The following is an 18,518-nucleotide window of genomic DNA, read 5'->3' as shown; positions in this document are numbered from 1 at the left end:
TCAGCATCGGGGGGTGTCGGCATCGTGACCGGCTCGGATGGGACCCCTGGGGATATATAACAGGGTCACCAGCAACGCCGCCATGAGAAGTTCTACGACGGGGAACGTCTATCGAGTACAGCAAGAAGGCTTCCCGAAAAGAACTGTAATTTGAACTGCCATTAAATACCAACCGTTCACCCTAGTGAGCAGACGACTACGCTGCCCTGGCTAGGTTCTGATGCAGTAACAACCAAGTCTCCCCGACGGCCAGGATATAGATTTCGCCATCTCTCTCCCCAGTCCCTTGGGAAGCTGTGCAGAGTCAAAGACAGGGGAAGTGTCTGAGCCTCAAACGACCTTCCCTGGTTGAGAATCAATTCGAAGGCTCTATCGAGGTGTAGAGCCATGGTCCTGGACAAGCCTTTTGAAGTCGCCATTATCGGCGGCGGAATTGCCGGCCTTACACTGGCAATCGCCCTATACTACCGGCGGGTTCCCGTCACGGTCTACGAGCAGGCTTCGCAGTTTGGCGAGATCGGAGCCGGCGTTTCATTCAGTGGCAACGCCATCCAGGCCATGAAGATCTGTCATCAAGGCGTCTACGAGGCCTTCGAAAAGGTTTGCACGAGAAACGTGTGGCCGTCGAAGCAGAATGTGTGGTTCGACTTCCTCGACGCCCTGGCAGACGCTCCCACCAGTGCCTTCACCATCTCCACCGATGTGGGCCAGAATGGCGTGCATCGAGCGCGGTTTTTGGACGAAATCGTCAAGCTCGTGCCGAAGGAGATAGCCAGGTTCGGCAAGCGGTTCGAGCATGTCAAGGAAGGTCCCAATGGTCGGCTGGTCATGAGCTTCGAGGACGGGACAACAGCCGAGGCCGATGCAGTGGTCGGGTGTGATGGGATCAAGTCTCGTGTCCGCCAGGTCATCGTCGGATCTGACCATCCATCGGCTCGTCCAGCCTACACCCACAAATACGCATACCGAGGTCTGGTGCCCATGGAACAGGCAATTGAAGCCATTGGTGAGGAGAAGGCACTGAATTCTTGCATGCATGTGAGAGGCCTTCGACGGAAATCTCTTGATGAGCGGGCATCTTACTAAATGTATCCAGATGGGCCCTGACGGCCACCTCTTGACCTTCCCCGTCAACCATGGCAAGACGCTCAACATCGTCGCGTTTCGCACCACTTCCGACGACTGGCCGGATTTCAATCGACTCACCAAGCAGGTGAAAAGGGAAGACGCGCTGCGCGACTTCGCCGGGTATGGGCCCGATGTGACCAAATTGTTGCAGCTGACCAGCCCGGATTTGTCTGTTGTAAGTCTTCACCCGGCCCAACCCTGGATGGCGGGCGACTGACGAGAATGATTTTCCGCAAGTGGGCGATTTTCGACACTGGTGACCACCCCGTCCCGACCTTCTCTAAAGGCCGCGTCTGCATCTCCGGCGATGCAGCACATGCCACATCGCCTCACCATGGCGCCGGCGCTGGATTCTGCATCGAAGACAGTGCCGTGTTGGCGGAACTCCTCGCCGATGAGCGCGTCCAGAGCAAGCAAGACATCGAAGCCGTCTTCGCAACGTTCAACGATCAGCGCAAGGAACGCGGCCAGTGGCTGGTCCAGTCGAGCAGGTGGATTGGCGACTGCTATGAGTGGCGGGCACCTGGGATTGGGAGGGACTTTGCAAAGATCGAACAGGAGATCAAGACGCGCAGTGATATTATTTCCAATGTCAACGTCCCGGACATGTGTGAGCAGGCAAAGCAGGGGTTGAGTACGAGATTGGCAGCATGACAATCCGTGGGGATGGGGGCTGCTTCCTACCTTTGGCCGAGGACGCTGTCTCGGATTGGTCCTCACCAGAACCTCTAATAGTAATTCGGACTGTTGGAGAGGAGAAGGAGAGCATGCTATATAAGGTACCTTATTTCACCCTTGACATCATTCACTGTAATCAATTATAGAGTTAGTAGTTGCGGTTGCTGGAAAAGAAGCTTATATAAAGTTGACGGCCCTCACGGCACCTGCATTTAAGCTTATTTTTATTTTAACCCTGGCGCGTTCTGCGACGTCGGACTTCAACTTCACCTTCACCGTCTCGACGAGACTATTGCCAACCCTCGATACTAGAATATGCATCCTAGAACAAGCTGGTCTCTTCCTTAAATCTCCTGGTGATGTTGCTGTATTCCTCATTCTGACCACCTCGACGACACTGCACCGCAAAGTCTCCCATTGCTGTCTGCCATGGCATCCAGCCTGGCATTGCCATTGCCGCCCGCTTCTTCTCCCTTATCCTCGCCTCCCCCATCACAATCCTTCTCGAGGCAGGACCTGGGCTCGAACAAAGCGTCAGACTACCGGCCGCCGATGAATCTTCCGTTTGAATTGGCACAGCACGTCCAAACCTACTATGAAGAGAGTCTGTTTGCGCAGGCGTTCAACTTCCTTTTATCCATCACCGGGAACGGCGTCTCCTCCATCAACCGCCAGGCACCAGTCATGATACCGCCACCATCTCACCTCGCTCTCGCAGTCACGCTCGCTGTCCACCCTATATTCACCACGCGGACCACTTCACGCGAAAAATGGGATCAAGCAAATGCTGCACGCCGGCTGCTGCGCTTGGTTCACGCCACGGTTGGTCCGGTGAACGCCGACTTTGCGACAGCATTCAGTTTTCGGAAGTATGATTTTCGATCTTCTCGCCATAGTGGCAACCGTCTGGAGTATGAGGACGGAGACTTCGGCGCCGACGACCATTTCTCGTCTGAGCACGACCTCAACACACCGTTTGCCGGTTCGCAGGCCCTATGGGTCCGGGCCGAGGATTTCTGGCACGTTGTGGGCTGGTCATTCAATTGCGCGTGTCTGACTGGCACCCACACCGCAAGGTGGAACTATTACAGCCTCCTCCTGGAGTTTATGGTCGACGTGCTGGAGACGGACTGGCGCGTCCGCACCACGCCCGAGGAGAGCTTGATCTGGCAGTATATTGAACTGGCGGCAGGCGGGCACGCAAGAGCGAGACGGATCGTGCGAGCCATCTTTGCCGACGGAAGCACGCGTTCCACCCGCGAGTTCCGTGCCATCTTTCCCCACGAGCTGGAGGAGCCGGAGGACGAGAACGGACAGATCAAGAAGCGGGAAGTCGACGTCAACATCGACCAGGATATCTACGGCGACTACATGGCACACGATGAATCCGACTTCTCCGACGACTTCGATGTCACCGGCGCCAGCGCCAGCGTCGGTGCAGCGCCGAACGGCCGGCCGTGGAAACGGCCACGCACACGCACACGCACTCCATCGTCACGACGACTTACGCCACAAAGCAGCGCGGGCAGTCTGCGGAGTGACCATGAAACCGGCGAAGACGTGGCCGCGGCCTCGTTGGCGACCAAGCTGGCCGACCCAACGTCGCTGGACCTTCGATTGCGGTTGATGCGCCTACTGATCCATGTCTCGTCGCATCCGACCTTGACATCGACATCGCCCACCACGTTCCCCGACCTCGAAGACCTCTTCACCCTCTTTGTCGAGTTCACCAAGCCGCTGCCGCTCCCGGTCTTTGCACGGATCGTCCTTCCTTGCACTGCATCGCAATGGGCATCGCCTTTGGCGGATCGTCTGCAATCAGGCTCTGTTCAGGCCCAGGCCCAGGCCCAGATCTTCGAACCGCAGACATTGGCTCTGTTCTGCGAATCTCTGCTGCAGCGCATCCTCGAGAACTCGTCCCCCTCCATCCGCTCGCACGTGCTCCTGTCCCAGTCGAAGCTGGAAATCGAATACCTGCCCTTTGCGGCTGGGCGGAACACCGTCGATGCCAATGCCCGCGTGTCTCTGCTGCTGGAGTCGCTGACTCGCTGTTTGGGCCAGTTGAGCGTCCTGAAGAAGACGCCCGCCCTGACCGACGCTGTGAATAAGGGTGTGCAGAAGCGACTGGGCCGTATCGCCGAGCTGGGAGACGGCAAAAGGTCGAAGAAGGCGCAGAAAGGAGAGGAGCAGGATATCGCCTGGGCTTGGTTGGTCGAGAGTGGCAAAAGGATCACCAAGGTTGTCGATGCGCTACAGGATTCACGATCACAGGATTGAACCCAGACAATGACCAGGAGCATGCATGAACAAGGACCCAACCGTTGGAAACTTGAATATCCTGGATTTATGCAATCAAATCATGGCGCTGAACGGCCCATTCCGTCTGTATAGCGGGGCCCCAGTTTGCCCATGTACACCTCCCACCCCACAACTCATCCTTGTCGCAGAAAACACGCCGACCTCAGAACTCAGTGGCCTTTGGTTATAGCACAGCCTCTTTATGCCCACGAGCGTCATTTAGGGAGGGGGTCTCGGGCCGATGATTTGCCTCCTCGCTCCGCCCACGCCCAGCCCGGGGCCGCCTCTGTTTTGACTATCTCCGCCCATGTATCCATATTGATGCACATCCCACGTCTGCCCTGGCTGGCTCCCTTCGTTCCGGTCGCGTGCTTTCGCCGCGATTGCTCTCTGCCCCTCTTCCCACTCTCGCTGACGCTCTCGCTCGCGCTCCATCTCGCGTTCCAGAAGAGACTTGGAGGCCCAACCTCCCGCATTGGTGCGTGCTTGCGATTGGATGCGTCGCTCGCGTTCCAGATCGACCTCTGTGGTGGTGGAGTAGTCTTGCGGCCGGTGAGACGCCGCCTGAGGTTGGGACGGCGCTGGATGAGAGGCCAGGTATCGATCGGTGCGGTTTGTGCCAGGCCCGTAGGCTGCCGGATCGGGAAGGGGGCGAGATGATACCACCGTCGGAGTGGCGTCTGGAGGTGCCGGTTTTGGAGGCACCCGATTGTCGAGGCCCTGTGCTTTCTGCCATTCCTGCTTCAAATATGCCCTTTCCGATGGGTTCCAGTCGTCTTCGTTGCTCGTCTGACTCGCCTGTGGCCTGCTGGGAAGCGGAGGGGTGGAAGGTTCGGCCTGGGGCTGTCTTTGTTGACTTTTAATTTCTTCCAGTTGCCGCTCAAGTTCCGCAATCCGTCGGCTTTCTGCCGTCTGCTGCTCCACGAGTGGCGTGGCGGGAGGAGAAGTGATGTTAGAGCGAGCCTGTTCCGCCCGGTACTGGCTGAGGAACTGGCCGTGTAGTCGGGTATCACTCTCTGTGCGTTGACGATTGCGTTCTTGGACTATTTGAGATTCTCGGTCCGCCTGTTTGGCGGCTTCCTGCTCGCGATCGCGATCGCGATCGTAGGCGCGTTGCTGGCGGCGCTGTTCTTCTTGCCGAACGCGTTCCTCTTCTTGCAGACGCTGTCGTTCCGCAGCCTGCTGGTCTGCCACTTCCTGCTCTCTCAGTCGGCGCGTCTCCTCGGCCCATCTGCGCTCCTCGTCTAGCCGGGCTTGCTCCTCTTCCGCCGCTCGTTGCGCTCGTTGTTGCCTTTCACGTGCCTCCGCCTCGAGTCGTTTCCTTTCGGCCTCTTCTTTCAGACGCTTTTCCTTCTCCGCCAGACTTGGCACATTCGGTGAGGGAGATGTGATTTGTCTCCGCGCCCCAAATGCAACGCCTTGGTTTCCTTGGCTTGCACCTCCCATATATCCGTATTGATGTATGTTCCAGGCCGGCGCTGTCGTACCCTCATCACTCCTATTGCTCCAACTGCTCACGTTCCCCCCGGTTGCAAGCCCTCCTCGCGCGAGAGTAGTCTTGGTCGGACTGACTCGGCCCGAGTAAGTAGCTCTATTGACGCTATTGAAGGCGATGGCTGGACTGTCTGCAGTCGTGTTGCTTGTTCCGCGTGGCCTGGTTGTGGTCGTGGTTGTGGTATATGCTGGCGATCTTGGCCCGCTAGAACCAGTACCTTGCGGGCTCATACCGGACCCTTTGCTCTTTGCACCTAAGGTGGTGGGAAAGACTGAAGGGTTGACTGTATTTGCTGCGCGGCTGAACGCGGCAATACATTGCAAGACTTGCGCAGGGTCTTTGGAATCGTAAAGGTCAACTGTGAGGAAACGGTCGTGGGAGGGGAGATTCAACGGCGGCATCTCGCAAGCGCGAAGGAACTGGGATATGTTTTCCATTTGTACGAATGGCATATTGGACTGCTTGTACTTGACACCTGGAGCGACGGCCAGGTTAGCGAGCCTGAAACATTGAGTCAGTTTCCACAGGTCCTCAACTGTGCCTCCGACGGTCATACTTGCAAAGTGCAACGCCGTCTTTGAGCGCATCCATTAAGTCGCCGGGAGGTAGCCTCTCTCCCAGGATGCTTTCAATCCAATTCCTCACTTCCTTGACAGCGCCGGGCGTGTACCGATCCAGGCGCAACTTGCGCATATCTTGGTCCAGGCTGGTTACCGAAGCCATGGCCGTGGTTCTGTCGGTGGTGGGTGGTGGATGGTGGTGGGCTCGGGACCGTAGCCGTGGTAGTTGTAGGTGATACAAACAGTAGGTGGAATAATGACCGGAGAATGCAATACTCAAATAAAGCCAGATACACGCTGTCGCAGAGTTGAGGATCGGGAGAAAGAGGATCGAGGACGGAGGCCGGGTTCGTTCTTCGTTCTTCATGAGTTTGGCGGCAGGCCGCAGCAGATCGATCGAACCCCTGGAGGTTGACGTCGATTAGACAGTAGTCACGGGTCACGCAGCTGCCGCCGCCCGCGAAATACGACAAACGCAATACGCGTGATACGTGTTGGGGAGCAGAGTACCGCCGCTTTTAGACTCGGCTGTCCTCACCTGTGCTCACCTCTCACCCGGTCGACTCATCTTCTCCCCTGAGCCTTGAGCCATTCACCCTTCATTCATCTATCGTCGTCCTCCTCCTTCGAGATCAGGAGCGAGTGGCCGACAATGGGACTACATCACGAGATGGCTTTGGTGGTCTCATGCTAACTCAGCCGACTGACGGTGTCTTTGCGGTTCCCTCGGGCCGCCGATACCGAACCACACGTCCTGGTATACCCAGTATGGAGAAGGGGAAGGGGATTCTCGATTGCAAACCATGGATAGCCAACCTGTGGCGCCAAGTTGGATCCATTGGGAGATTCACAGTACCTGTCTTCCTGTATATATATTACATGTACTCATGGCACAGTCTCATGGTTTACAAAGCAACTACTCAAGCCTTGCTTGCCTTGCGACTGCGCGGCGTCATTGAACTCGGGCCAGCCTGCCACCATGTCCAAAATTCCAGTCTACGTGACGGGGCCTTATGACAGCGAAGCGATTGCTCGGCTGCAGAGCGCAGCCAACATTGAAGCAGTGCTGTTCACGGATCCGGGCAAGGACGAATGGCCCGAAAAGGCGATCGGACTCTTGATCCGGCGCGACACACGTCTGGGCGAGGCCGAGTTTGCCAGAGCGCGGCGGCTGAAAGTGGTGGTCAAGCAAGGCATGGGCGTGGACAACATCGACCTCGAAGCGGCCCGGCGGCACGGCGTGCAGATCTACAACACGCCGGGGGTCAACAGCGAGGCGGTGGCGGAGCTGGCCTTTACGCTGGCGCTGTGCCTGGGCCGGCGAGTGTGCGAGATGGACCGGGCTGTGCGTGGTGGCGAGCGCCTGCTTCGATCCCAGTGGCCTTCCAAGTCGCTGTACCGGAAGACGGTCGGCTTGATCGGCATGGGCCACATCGGCCGCGAGCTGGCCAAGAAATGGCTGTTCGCCATGGATGCCACCCTCGTGGCCTACGACCCCTATGTTGCCGAAGATGACCGTGAAAATGGCTGGGGCGGCCTGCGCCACACCCGCGTGCACGCGCTCGACGACCTCCTCCGCGTGTCGGACGTGGTCAACATCCAAGTGCCGTTGACGCACGAGACCCGCGGCTTGATCGGCGCCCGCGAAATGGCCCTGATGAAAGACCAGTCCATCCTGGTGAACCCGGCTCGCGGTGGCATCGTCGATGAGCCCGCTCTGTTGGACGCCTTGAGACGCAACAAGTTCTGGGGCGTCGGGCTCGACGCCACGAATGTTGAACCGCCCACGCTCGACGTCTATCACGAATATCTCGAGCATGCAAACATCATCATGACCCCCCATATCGGTGGAGAGACGTTCGAGACCCGCGTCAACAGTGGCATTGCCGCCGTCAACACGTTGCTCGCTGCCCTTGCGGGAGCCGAGCCAAAAGGTCGTCAAGCCTGAATCACTGTTGTCCCAATGATTTGGGTGTTCTGCATGGGAGCACTACAAAATACAAAATGGCTGATAGATATCAATATCGTTCAGTAGAAATTGTCTAGAATCAGAACGTGGAACCAAGAATGGCATAACAGCATCGCATCAGTAGCAGAAACAAACCAAACACATTTATTCATTGGCTAAACTAAGTACTTTTGTTCAAGGTCCCGCAACTTGTCCTCGCCTTGCAAAGCGAAGACATCGGCCAAGGGGGCAATCTGGGCCTCGACACCTTCGAGACTGCCGTCGGCCAAGATGCGTGCAAAGGTCTGACGCAAGGAGGCGACGGCGGAGCGGACGGCGTGATTGCCGCAGATGATGAGGCCGACCTTGTCGAGCGCCGCCGCCCTCGCGAACGAGAGTTGCGGATAGGCGGTGGGGATGATGACCAACGGAACCGATCCGGCCGGCCAAGCGCGGCAGAAGGTCTCGATCTCGTCGGGCCGTGTTTGTTTGCTATGCACGAGGATGGCGTCGGCTCCGGCCTCGACGTAGGCCCGGGCACGTCGCAGGGCCTCGTCCTGTCCCAAGCCCGCGATCAAGGCCTCGGTGCGTGCGATGACGACGAGATTCGAAGAAGGATCGGAACCGGCGGTGGCCTTGGCCGCTGCCTTGGCCGCCGCGATCTTGCCCTGAAACTCTGCAATGGAAACCAACGTCTGCCGTTTCGCTGGCGCAACATGAGCATCTCCGTTGGTGCTGTTGGCGCCCTTGCGAAGACTGGTGGTCTTGGGGAAGACCTTGTCTTCGATGACCACGGCTGCAGCGCCGGCCGCCACGTATTGTGGAATGGCATATGCTACGTTGGCCGCGTTGCCGAAGCCGGTGTCGAGATCGGCGACAACGGGCAGCGGTTGGGCCTCGCTTATGGCGCGCGTCATGTCGAGATGCGTCTGCATCGACAGGATGCTGGCGTCGGGTAGCCCATACGAGGCTGACAGCTCGAACCCGCTGGCCCAAACGGCGCCGAACCCAGCCTCTGCCGCCAGCTTGGCACCTAGCGGATTGTGCGCCGCCATGGCGATGAGCGGTCGCACCGTGTTGTTCAAGCTCGCCCGCAAGGCCTCAGCCTTGGCCCATGCAGCCGGCATGTTTGTTGTCGGGTTTGAATCCTGAGACCACACTCGAACACACGTAGTGGAGGAACAGAAGGCGACGGGGATCAAAGCCCAGTGGTAAGGGGTAGTGGTAGAGAGTAGTCGAATTCAACCAAGTCGGGGTAGCAACGGGCAGCAGCAGCAGTATTGTTGTGATGTGGTGGAACTGCGTCAACAAAGACGAAAATGAAAGGGCCAGGGCTCCGAGTGCGAGCATTGGGTTGGTAATACCATGATAATGAGTGTCTTGGGTTGACATCCGGCTCCTGAATCCGAACGCCGAAGCCGAAGCGGAAGGGCTTCAGGCTTCAGGCCCATGTTCCTGGTGAGTGGGTGGATACTGTCTCAAGGACCCATGTCTCTGAGTTGTTCCATGTTCTTGTTCATTCCCATGGCGAGCAGTCCGAGATCGTAGTGTCCCAACAGGTACCGGGCTCCCAACTCGGTTACTGCACGCTTACAGATGTCGGACCGGGTGTACAGGCCGGCGATGCCCCAGATCTTGCCCGCTCTCTGAGCAGCAGCCGCCACGGCTCCCAGAGCTGAATCGAAGAGGTGATGGTCCCACTCGCCCAGAATGCCCAGTTCCAGAGACAGGTCGTTTGCGCCGAGCAGCAAGACATCGACGCCCGGGACGGCGGCAATGGCGTCTAGGTTGTCAAGGCACTTCCGGGTTTCCACTAGGATGAAGACGGTCGACCCGTCTGCGTCGAGCTGCTGGATGACTTGTGTGGCTGCAATCCTTTGGAAATCAAATTGCGGCAGCGCCGCCGTGAGAGAACGGTTCCCTCGAGGAGGGAACTTGGTACAGAAGACCATTTGCTGGGCTTCTTCTACGCGTCCCGAAACCATCGTCAATGCCACCTCATCGAGAACAAGATCATCCGAGTCTCGGCTGACTTACCGACAGTGCTAACATGTGGAAAGATGACCCCCATTGCACCCCCGTCGAGGATCCTTTGCACAAAGCCAGGCCCACACTGGCGTGGCACGCGAACAAAAGGCGTGATTCCCGCCAGCAGCGACGCCGAACATAGTCGGCTGACGTCGGTGACAGAAAAGATGGAGTGCTCGAGATCAATGAAGACGGAATCGTACCCAGCGGCCCTGGCCAGGAGGACCACCTCATTGCCCGTGACAACTTTGACTCCAAGTGCCTGATTTTGTGGATTAGTGCCAGGAGCATACGACGAGAGCTGAGGGATTTTTACCGTGCAGAGACGATTTTGAGCCACGTTCTGAAGGAGGTTGTTCTGGAGCATTGCGCAGTGAATTTTGGGTGGGTGTGAGTGGTGTGAAAGAAGCTCGATTATGTTGGATGTGGACAGGGCAAGACGAGGGTCCTGAGGTCTCACGTAGGATGTTAGGCTAAGGGGCTAAGGGGCTCCTCTTCCGAAGTTCGGATCCCCACCACCGAACCGAGAAGGTTGGAGCCACTCGCCAATGAGGCTCCGGTCCATCTTAGACCAGATCTAACCATCGTAAATCTTCTGTGTCAAAAGGAAATGGATTCGGCATAGCATCAATGCCATCCAGATATACCTGTGGCATCGCATTGGGGCTTGTCAGCGGGCCGTGAAGTTGGGGCGTCGTGGGCGTCCGTGTCTGCATCGGCACCAGCGACTCTGGCGCTCTAAGTTGCGGCCATTGATGCTCCCTCGTCAGAGTGTCGCCGGGAATCTCTAGGGCCACATTGAAGCGGTCTTGGGCCGACTGAATTGTCGCAGAAGTGATTCCTTCCACCACGACCACAATGGCATCGCTGAGAACTTGTCCGTCCCGAATTATGGTGGCAATTGCTGCTTTGGGAGGGACGGGAGCGGAACTCCTGCTATCTCGTACGAGAAAAGACCGAGCAAGGTTCGATGTCAACTCTCGTACATCATCCAGCTCGTCCTTGAGAGAGGCTGCTGGGATATTTCCTCGTTGGCCCATGTCTTCCAAAACGACCTTTGCGGTATCGATCAACACAGAGTCGGCGATGTTGGGGATGATAGCGTTGGCAAGCACCAGCGACACGGCGGCAAGGAACGTCACCTCAAGGGCGAGGGGCAGAAAAGTCTCTATATCGGGTTAGACTCTCCATGTCAGACGTCTGCACAGCAGAAAGACACCCACGCACCGAGGAGGGCTTGTTCATGAAGCGCGGAGACAAGGTTGAGACCGAGGCCGGCGGCGTTTACGCAAGTATTGAGGATTCCGATCGCAGGCTCTGATAACGTAAACGCCTGATCTTCTGTCGGAAGAAGCAGATTATCCGGTTTGACGAGCATCTTGAGGAGATGGACAAGGACAGGTTTGGTGGCTAGGATGACACACTAGGCCAAGATCAGAAGTGGACTTATTCCTCCTTGGGACGTTTGGTACTTGCATGACAATAGAAGAGATACAAAGTTGCCGCGGGCCTCGAGATTGTCGAAAGGGATCGTTCCTGACAGAGCTGCTGCTCGAGCTGGATCTCCTGACTTATATTTTGTAAGGCTCTGAGTACAGGGTCAATTTCATTGCTAAACGGCAAACCGGTAGCTCCCTCGACGTCCGCTGCATGCGTGTAATGGACTGTGTAGGCCACCGGTTAGATTGGTCCTGCAAACCGTGTGCCATATGTTACCTGTCATAGCCTGGGTCAACAAATTCGCCAGGGAAAGGTTGAGCCATAATGTCGAGCTTGAGGCTTTGCTCGTAGTTCCGTCCGAACTAAGCAGTGAACTATTCCGTGCTTGAGGCAATATGTAGTCAGGCCTGGCACCGATGGCTGCTGCGAACCTCTGGTCCAGTATACACACCGTCCACCACAGCCTCTGTGCATGAATCAGTCGAGCGGGGTCGAGATCGGCCGGAAGATGCCATCCTGTTGGGCCTCTGTCCATTTCGTAGCAACGAGCAATGCGGGATGCTTCTCCCATCTGAAGTCCACATCGTTAGCGAGGGAATGGCTGCGGCCGTGGTGGGATATTGTACGTACATAGAGATAGGCTACTCTATGCATGTCGACCGCCTGTGCATAGATGGCCAGAAGACACAAGGTCTCGATCGCGGTAATGGGTTCTTGGTGCAGGAAGATACCAGGTGGGAGCTTTTTGATACCGTGGAGGAATTCCCGAACACCTGGGGGTCCGAGACTGGTCACTCCTCTTTCCAGTAAAAGCTTGCCCAGTGCAATGACCGAGAGTTGCTCGACTTGCCACAGCTCCGAAGCCTCGGGCGGCGACCGTGACGAGGTTCTGGCCAGCTTCTCGAGGAAGACCGTCGGGTCAAACACCGAACAATTTCCAATGCGGTTGATGTGGTAGTCTGTCACCTGAACAAGGTGCGCGATGTAGTCGTTGGGCGGTAGACTGAAAGCCGATGGATCCCAGGGAATCTGGTCCTGGTGCATCTCCTGCAAAGAAACCATATACGATGAGGCTCTTCCCTCGACTCTCGAACCGTTGGACAGCTCGCTGAACCCCGGGTCCAGTATCTGCCGTACTTCTTCGCTGAAAGCCCAGGTGGAACGAAGTCGACGATGCGTCGAGCCTGCGCCTGAGCCCGAGCCTGAGCCTGAGCCGCTTGGTTTGTTCGGTCGTGGGGGTCGTTGATGAGGACTCGCGGGCTGGTCAAGTCTCGGATCGGAGGTTGTTGGACTACTCCTTCTTCGGTCACGGGTGATGCGGCTTTGATTCTGGACTGTTGCTAGGACTCCGGGCGCGGTTGTCGCCTGAGGAGATGCAGTCTCTAGGTGCCTGACACCTCGACTAGGTCTGCTGGGAGTCAGGAGATGGGAAGTGGTGGCACGACGTTCAAGGTCTCGCAGATGCCTGGAGATCGGATTCACAAGGTCAGAGCCAGAGAGGGCGCGGGACGGCCATGACCAACCGTTCAGAGATGACCAGCCTTCTCTCTGCTGCATCAAAGATACAAGATTGCCCTCGCTTGACACAGTTCTGGCATGGCACTATTCCCGAGCATTTCACCTTCCGCAGTCTGCACCTTCGGCAACTAGGGGTTGTTAGTAGTTGGACAACTTTGACGTGAAGACGGTCCAGTTCCATACGCCTTCACGGCCCTGCTGTTTGCATTTGCCTCGCCGCCATCCATCGGAACATGGCGCTGCCAGAAACACGTATTCGGGCAAGGGTTCCGACGGTCGTTGTGTTGTACCCTGTAGAGTGCAATCAGGAAGGAGATCGATATGCAATGACGTGGTGACTCCGAGGACATGGGACATGGGATGGAGGCTTCTTAGGGGCTTAGGAGGCTTAGGGTTACCTAAGGCTTAGGTAAGGAGATCCTTAGGCTTAGGCGCTGGGCATGCCTAAGGAGCCTAAGCCCAGCCCCGGGACCAAGATGTGTTTACTTGAGCTACAGTATATTACTCCCCTAATCCTTGTACACCGACTTGCCTCCACCAAAGGACACCTACCTACCTTATCTAAGGTATATAATCTTTCATTTGACGGACCAAGCAAGCAACATCACTGCCACGCTACCCTATTCACTGTTACACATCCTACTACCTCCAACCGACCTGGTATTTAGGAGGTTGGCAAGGTCGGATGCGCTAACCCCTCCTATATTAAAGATGCCTGGGGGCCTTAGGAGCCATAAACCACACCTCCTTATTAATACTGAGACGCTGACACCTGGAACTTGACCTCAACCTCTGATCATCAATTGAACACATTATACCATTTGCACCCAACGATGAAGCTCATTGTCGCAGGATCCACGGGGTTTGTTGGAACCGAAGTCATCCGACTAAGCTTGAAACGGCCAGACATTACAACGGTCATCGCATTGTCTAGGACACCCATCTCGCTGCCGCAGCAGCCAGAAGCCGGCGCAGATGTCTCGAAGCTGCGAAATGTCATCGTCAAGGACTATGGCGAATTTCCAGACAGTGTCAAGAAAGAGTTTGCCGGAGCTGATGCCTGCATCTGGTATAGCATAGAGGTCGTCTCTGGCAGTAAGCTGGCCGAGCTAATATCAGCGCAGGACAGTTGCCATTACTCCCGCCAGAGCCAAGCGCATCGACTTCAATGAAGTAAAGCGAGTGTGCCAGGAATCCACGGTCACAGGTCTAAGGACAATGCACGAAGCTGGGGTCAATCGGCCCTTCCGGTTTCTCTACACCAGCGGCATCGCAGCCGAGCGCGACCAGACCAAGACGCCCACCTTTATGCCGGAATACTCATTGATGCGGGTAAGAAAGGGGCCTATTAATCATAACCACACGGCTTATGTTGACGAAGTTTCCCGAAATTGCAGGGCGAGACAGAGAACCAACTACTTGCAGTCGCCGCGGAAAGTGGAGGAGACCTCGAAGTGTGCGTGGCAAAACCCGGATGGATCACGGCAGCGACCTTTACTAGGAAGTCGATTATGGCTTTCGTGTTGAGATGGACTGCGTCGGTTCCCAGTGTCACCGTCAGCGAGATCTCTGCGGCGATGATTGATCAGGTGGCACATGGGTTTGACAAGGAGCCTCTTATGAACGAAGACCTGGTCAGCATTGGACGACGGGCGTTGAGTGCTCCTCCAGCAGGGGAGTAATCGGCATCACCAAGTTATATCCGGAGTATCCTGAACGAACGGCTGTGATATTGACTGTGGCTAGCTACGCTACACCTGGCATACTCCTTAGGTGCCTATTAGCAATACCTAGGTAGGCTAAGAGGCTTAGGAGGCTCCTAAGGCTTACAGTACTCCCTACATAATCCATCCATCCTACCTTAGTCACCTGCTGTAACTACTAGGTACATGTAGGTGTTGTGGCCTTCGGCCTGCCGATGGTGAGCTAAGGATAAGGCCATGCAGTGTACGGAGGTGTGCACCAAATGTAGTGATAGTGCGCTCATTTCGCTTAACATTAGCGTCGGTTGTAGCGTTGTTTAGCGCCTCGGTATCAGGATAGCGCACGATCCTCGCAACGCTCTCGAGAGCGTTTATATCGATATATATGATGTATTTGATGCTGTTCTCGATATTGCTCGAGATACTTAGATAGCTGTTCGAAACCTATTTGCCTGTAAATAGTACTAAGAGCGTTTCCTCCGTCTATCTTATAAGCGCTCGCCGTATTAATCGTCGCTATTAGTACTATCCTAATAAGGCTCCTAATCGTTATTAAGCGCCTCGATATTAGGATAGCGCGTGATCCTCGTAACGCTCTTAAGAGCGTTTATATCGATATATATAATATATTTAATGCGGTTCTCGATTGTCACGAATCGTTCCTCAAAGAGTCACGTGTTCGAGCAAGGTTCACTGACGTGCGGAAGAAGATGTTTCGATGCGTATGCTAGAGCAAGGGTGTCTGTATTCAGAACGAAAACTATTGATGAAATGTATCACCTAGTTTGTGAGCGAAGTTGACTACGGAAGGAGAACTATGGAAGGTGGGTGAAGCCCACAACTATATAGACATAGGAGATTCGTAGTATTCTCTCCTGCTCTGTGTGCTCCTGGTGCTCTGCCAGAGCAACAGAGCAGACAGATCAGTTCCAATGGTCACGTGACATCGCAGCCTCTCATATTCACGTGCCTTTGTCTCGGTACACCTGCCTCGTTTCTTCCGCCTGTCAGGTAGCAGGCAAGTAGGCCAACATCCTGCTCATGACATCCTAATCGTTATTATCGACGTTTTTGATATTCTCGAAATCGTCGTTATAATCGTCGTTATTAAGCGCCTTATCGTATATCTAGACGTGTTTATATAACTCGCCTATCTTTCTACGCCCTTTATACGACCTCTTATATACTCGGCCTTCTCTATACTCGTTACCGCCTTCTAGGCGAATAACCTCCTAGATATTACGTACGACGCCCTTTATCTATTTTTATATTTACTTCTATAATAGCCTACGCTACTTAGAGTTCTAGGCCTTATAAAGGAGTACTTTTATAGAAGAAGGTCCTAAGTAGGTAGTTAATCGTTTTATCTATAGCTAGGCTTTCTTAATAGAGCTTAAATTAGGCGAGTTACTAGGCCAAATAAGGCGGTTAATGCCTACTATAGAATAGGCTTATCTAATAAAGGCGTAAGTATAACTAGGAGCGTTATCTTCTTAAATAAGAGTACTAGGTCGTATCTTAAGGTACTCGTTTATAAAAAAAATAAGCTTCTATTAAACGATATACTATATAAATAGATTAATAGTATTAGTACTATAGAGATAGAGATTAAGAAACTACTAATCTTATAATATTAATACTAATTAATACTACCTCTTTCTCGTCTCGGTTAATATCATATTTTGATTTTTATTTTATATATTAGTCTAGTAATTATTCTTATCAATTATCTTATCTTTTTGATTTTTCGAGATATTTTAATTTAAAATATTTCGTGTTCTTGTTTACATTTTTTACATTAATGTAAACAAAAATAAATGAAAGTTTGTAAGATTTTTGGAAAATAAGTAGTGAATATAGGATTTGAACCTGTATAGATGTGTCCGTAGCACATAATTTTATTATTAAAGTATTTTTAAAAAATCTTGAAAATAAATTGAAAACTTTAAAAGATTATAGCAATAATAAGTAAGATTTTTCATTTTTTAAATTTAAATATTAATATTAAGTGTCACATCTTAAGTAATTTTAGTATATGAATTTGATTATAAAAAAAAGGAATATGTTGCAAAAGGTTAACTTATCTATTATAGCTATAAAGCGTTATTAAGGCTTCTTTCTACCTTTTAAGCGTAATATTAATCTTCTTATATCTGTCTAAAGTTCTTACTTAGCTCGCTTAATAGGCTCGATCTTATTATTAAGGTTATCGATCTTAATCTAAGCATATTAACGCTCTTATATAGTCTTAGGCTTCTAGAGATAATAAGGATCTTTACTATTATAAGTAAAGTATTCCTAAAATATAAACTTAGAGTAACGTGGATGATAAGCGAGCTGGCCAGATAAGCGAGCTGGCCACTTTCCCTCAAAATCACGACCATCAACTTTGAATAGATATTACTCTACCACCAAAGCTAAATATGTCTTTAAATGAATGTCAGTTGATCCTTGCCCAACAAGCTATCAAGAAAAACCCAAAACTAAGTATTCGAGAGGCAGCTAAACTCTACTCGGTCCCTCGTTCTACCCTGGGTACGCGACTCAAGGGTACCCAATCTCGATACGATAGCATACCCAACTCATGAAACCTGACCTCCCTCGAAGAGGACACGATTATTCAGTATACTCTCGACCTCGATGCGCGATCGCACCCTCTCCGACTCGGTGGTGTGGAAGATATGGCTAACCGACTACTGGCGGAGCGCGACGCGCCGCCCGTCGGAAAGCGATGGGCGTCCAACTTTGTTAAGCAACGACCAGAGCTCCGGACGCGTTTCTTTCGTCAGTATGACTATCAGAGGGCCCAATGTGAAGATCCCGACGTGATTCGTGCGTGGTTCGCGCTCGTAAAGAATATAGTCGCAAAATATGGCGTGGTGGACGCGGATATCTACAATTTTGATGAGACCGGGTTTCTAATGGGTATGATCTCGACAGGCATGGTCGTGACAAGTGCTGAAAGGCGCTCGGGCGCGAAGTTGGTCCAGCCTGGCAATCGAGAATGGGTGACAGTGATTCAGGGTGTCAACGCGCTGGGCTGGACGGTTCCGCCGTTTATTATTATTTCGGGTAAATACCATCTCTCCACCTGGTACCAAAACAGCTCTCTCCCACCTGACTAGGTTATCGCCACGTCTCCTAACAGCTGGACCACGAACGAGAGAGGTCTAGAATGGATCCGGCACTTTGATCAGCACACAAAACCGCGAACGACGGGTAAATATCGTCTCTTAGTGCTCGACGGGCACGAAAGCCACTACTCGACCGATTTTGAGCTCTATTATAAGGAGCACGATATTATTACCCTCTATATACCGCCTTATTCATCTTATATCCTCCAGCCTCTCGACGTTGGGTGTTTTAGCCCGTTAAAACGGGCGTACGGTGGTTAAATTAAGAAGAGAGTCCGGGCCGGTACCACCCACATTTCGCAGGAGGACTTCTTTCCCGCGTTTTTGGCCGCTTTTCAGCAGACGATGACGGTTTAAAACGTCTAGGGAGGATTTAGAGGGGCCGGGCTCGTTCCTTACGACCCGGAAAGTGTGATTGCTCGTCTGGATGTGAAGCTACGGACACCTACACCCGATGCACCCAGTATTGCGGCGACCCAAGTATGGGTGTCAAAGACGCCTAATAACCTAACTGAGGCTACCTCGCAGTCCACCTTCATCAAGAATCGAGTCTCCGGTCATCAAGGAAGCTCACCGACACCGATTCTT

General features: G+C 53.6%; 9 protein-coding genes across 9 annotated transcripts; 4 read left to right on the top strand and 5 right to left on the bottom strand.

Annotated features, from left to right (window-relative positions):
- Positions 1–387: 387 nt before the first annotated feature.
- Positions 388–1,782, top strand: A1O3_09021 (salicylate hydroxylase; the record flags this gene model as incomplete). The annotated part of the gene is made up of 3 exons (XM_007739117.1): positions 388–1,038; positions 1,097–1,303; positions 1,366–1,782. 3 exons carry the CDS (start codon positions 388–390, stop codon positions 1,780–1,782), a joined length of 1,275 nt encoding a protein of 424 aa, XP_007737307.1.
- Positions 1,783–2,235: 453 nt separating this feature from the next.
- Positions 2,236–4,083, top strand: A1O3_09020 (uncharacterized protein; the record flags this gene model as incomplete). Its single annotated transcript, XM_007739116.1, has 1 exon — positions 2,236–4,083. The coding sequence occupies one exon, from the start codon at positions 2,236–2,238 to the stop codon at positions 4,081–4,083; it is 1,848 nt and encodes a 615-aa protein (XP_007737306.1).
- Positions 4,084–4,323: 240 nt separating this feature from the next.
- Positions 4,324–6,322, bottom strand: A1O3_09019 (uncharacterized protein; the record flags this gene model as incomplete). The annotated part of the gene is made up of 2 exons (XM_007739115.1): positions 4,324–6,100; positions 6,156–6,322. 2 exons carry the CDS (start codon positions 6,320–6,322, stop codon positions 4,324–4,326), a joined length of 1,944 nt encoding a protein of 647 aa, XP_007737305.1.
- Positions 6,323–7,138: 816 nt separating this feature from the next.
- Positions 7,139–8,107, top strand: A1O3_09018 (uncharacterized protein; the record flags this gene model as incomplete). Its single annotated transcript, XM_007739114.1, has 1 exon — positions 7,139–8,107. The coding sequence occupies one exon, from the start codon at positions 7,139–7,141 to the stop codon at positions 8,105–8,107; it is 969 nt and encodes a 322-aa protein (XP_007737304.1).
- Positions 8,108–8,283: 176 nt separating this feature from the next.
- A1O3_09017 (phosphoenolpyruvate phosphomutase) lies at positions 8,284–9,234 on the bottom strand (the record flags this gene model as incomplete). The annotated part of the gene is made up of 1 exon (XM_007739113.1): positions 8,284–9,234. The coding sequence occupies one exon, from the start codon at positions 9,232–9,234 to the stop codon at positions 8,284–8,286; it is 951 nt and encodes a 316-aa protein (XP_007737303.1).
- Positions 9,235–9,585: 351 nt separating this feature from the next.
- Positions 9,586–10,502, bottom strand: A1O3_09016 (uncharacterized protein; the record flags this gene model as incomplete). The annotated part of the gene is made up of 2 exons (XM_007739112.1): positions 9,586–10,073; positions 10,145–10,502. The coding sequence occupies 2 exons, from the start codon at positions 10,500–10,502 to the stop codon at positions 9,586–9,588; spliced, it is 846 nt and encodes a 281-aa protein (XP_007737302.1).
- A 199-nt stretch (positions 10,503–10,701) lies between these two features.
- Positions 10,702–11,513, bottom strand: A1O3_09015 (uncharacterized protein; the record flags this gene model as incomplete). Its single annotated transcript, XM_007739111.1, has 2 exons — positions 10,702–11,303; positions 11,363–11,513. 2 exons carry the CDS (start codon positions 11,511–11,513, stop codon positions 10,702–10,704), a joined length of 753 nt encoding a protein of 250 aa, XP_007737301.1.
- Positions 11,514–12,052: 539 nt separating this feature from the next.
- Positions 12,053–12,619, bottom strand: A1O3_09014 (uncharacterized protein; the record flags this gene model as incomplete). Its single annotated transcript, XM_007739110.1, has 1 exon — positions 12,053–12,619. The coding sequence occupies one exon, from the start codon at positions 12,617–12,619 to the stop codon at positions 12,053–12,055; it is 567 nt and encodes a 188-aa protein (XP_007737300.1).
- A 1,307-nt stretch (positions 12,620–13,926) lies between these two features.
- Positions 13,927–14,775, top strand: A1O3_09013 (uncharacterized protein; the record flags this gene model as incomplete). The annotated part of the gene is made up of 3 exons (XM_007739109.1): positions 13,927–14,162; positions 14,218–14,425; positions 14,491–14,775. 3 exons carry the CDS (start codon positions 13,927–13,929, stop codon positions 14,773–14,775), a joined length of 729 nt encoding a protein of 242 aa, XP_007737299.1.
- Between the last annotated feature and the right edge of the window lie 3,743 nt (positions 14,776–18,518).

This window comes from Capronia epimyces, assembly GCF_000585565.1.
Source record: "Capronia epimyces CBS 606.96 chromosome Unknown aczIQ-supercont1.9, whole genome shotgun sequence".
In the NCBI taxonomy this organism is placed as follows: domain Eukaryota; kingdom Fungi; phylum Ascomycota; class Eurotiomycetes; order Chaetothyriales; family Herpotrichiellaceae; genus Capronia; species Capronia epimyces.
Note: the sequence above shows the minus strand (reverse complement) of the source record. Positions and strands in the feature narration are given on the sequence as shown.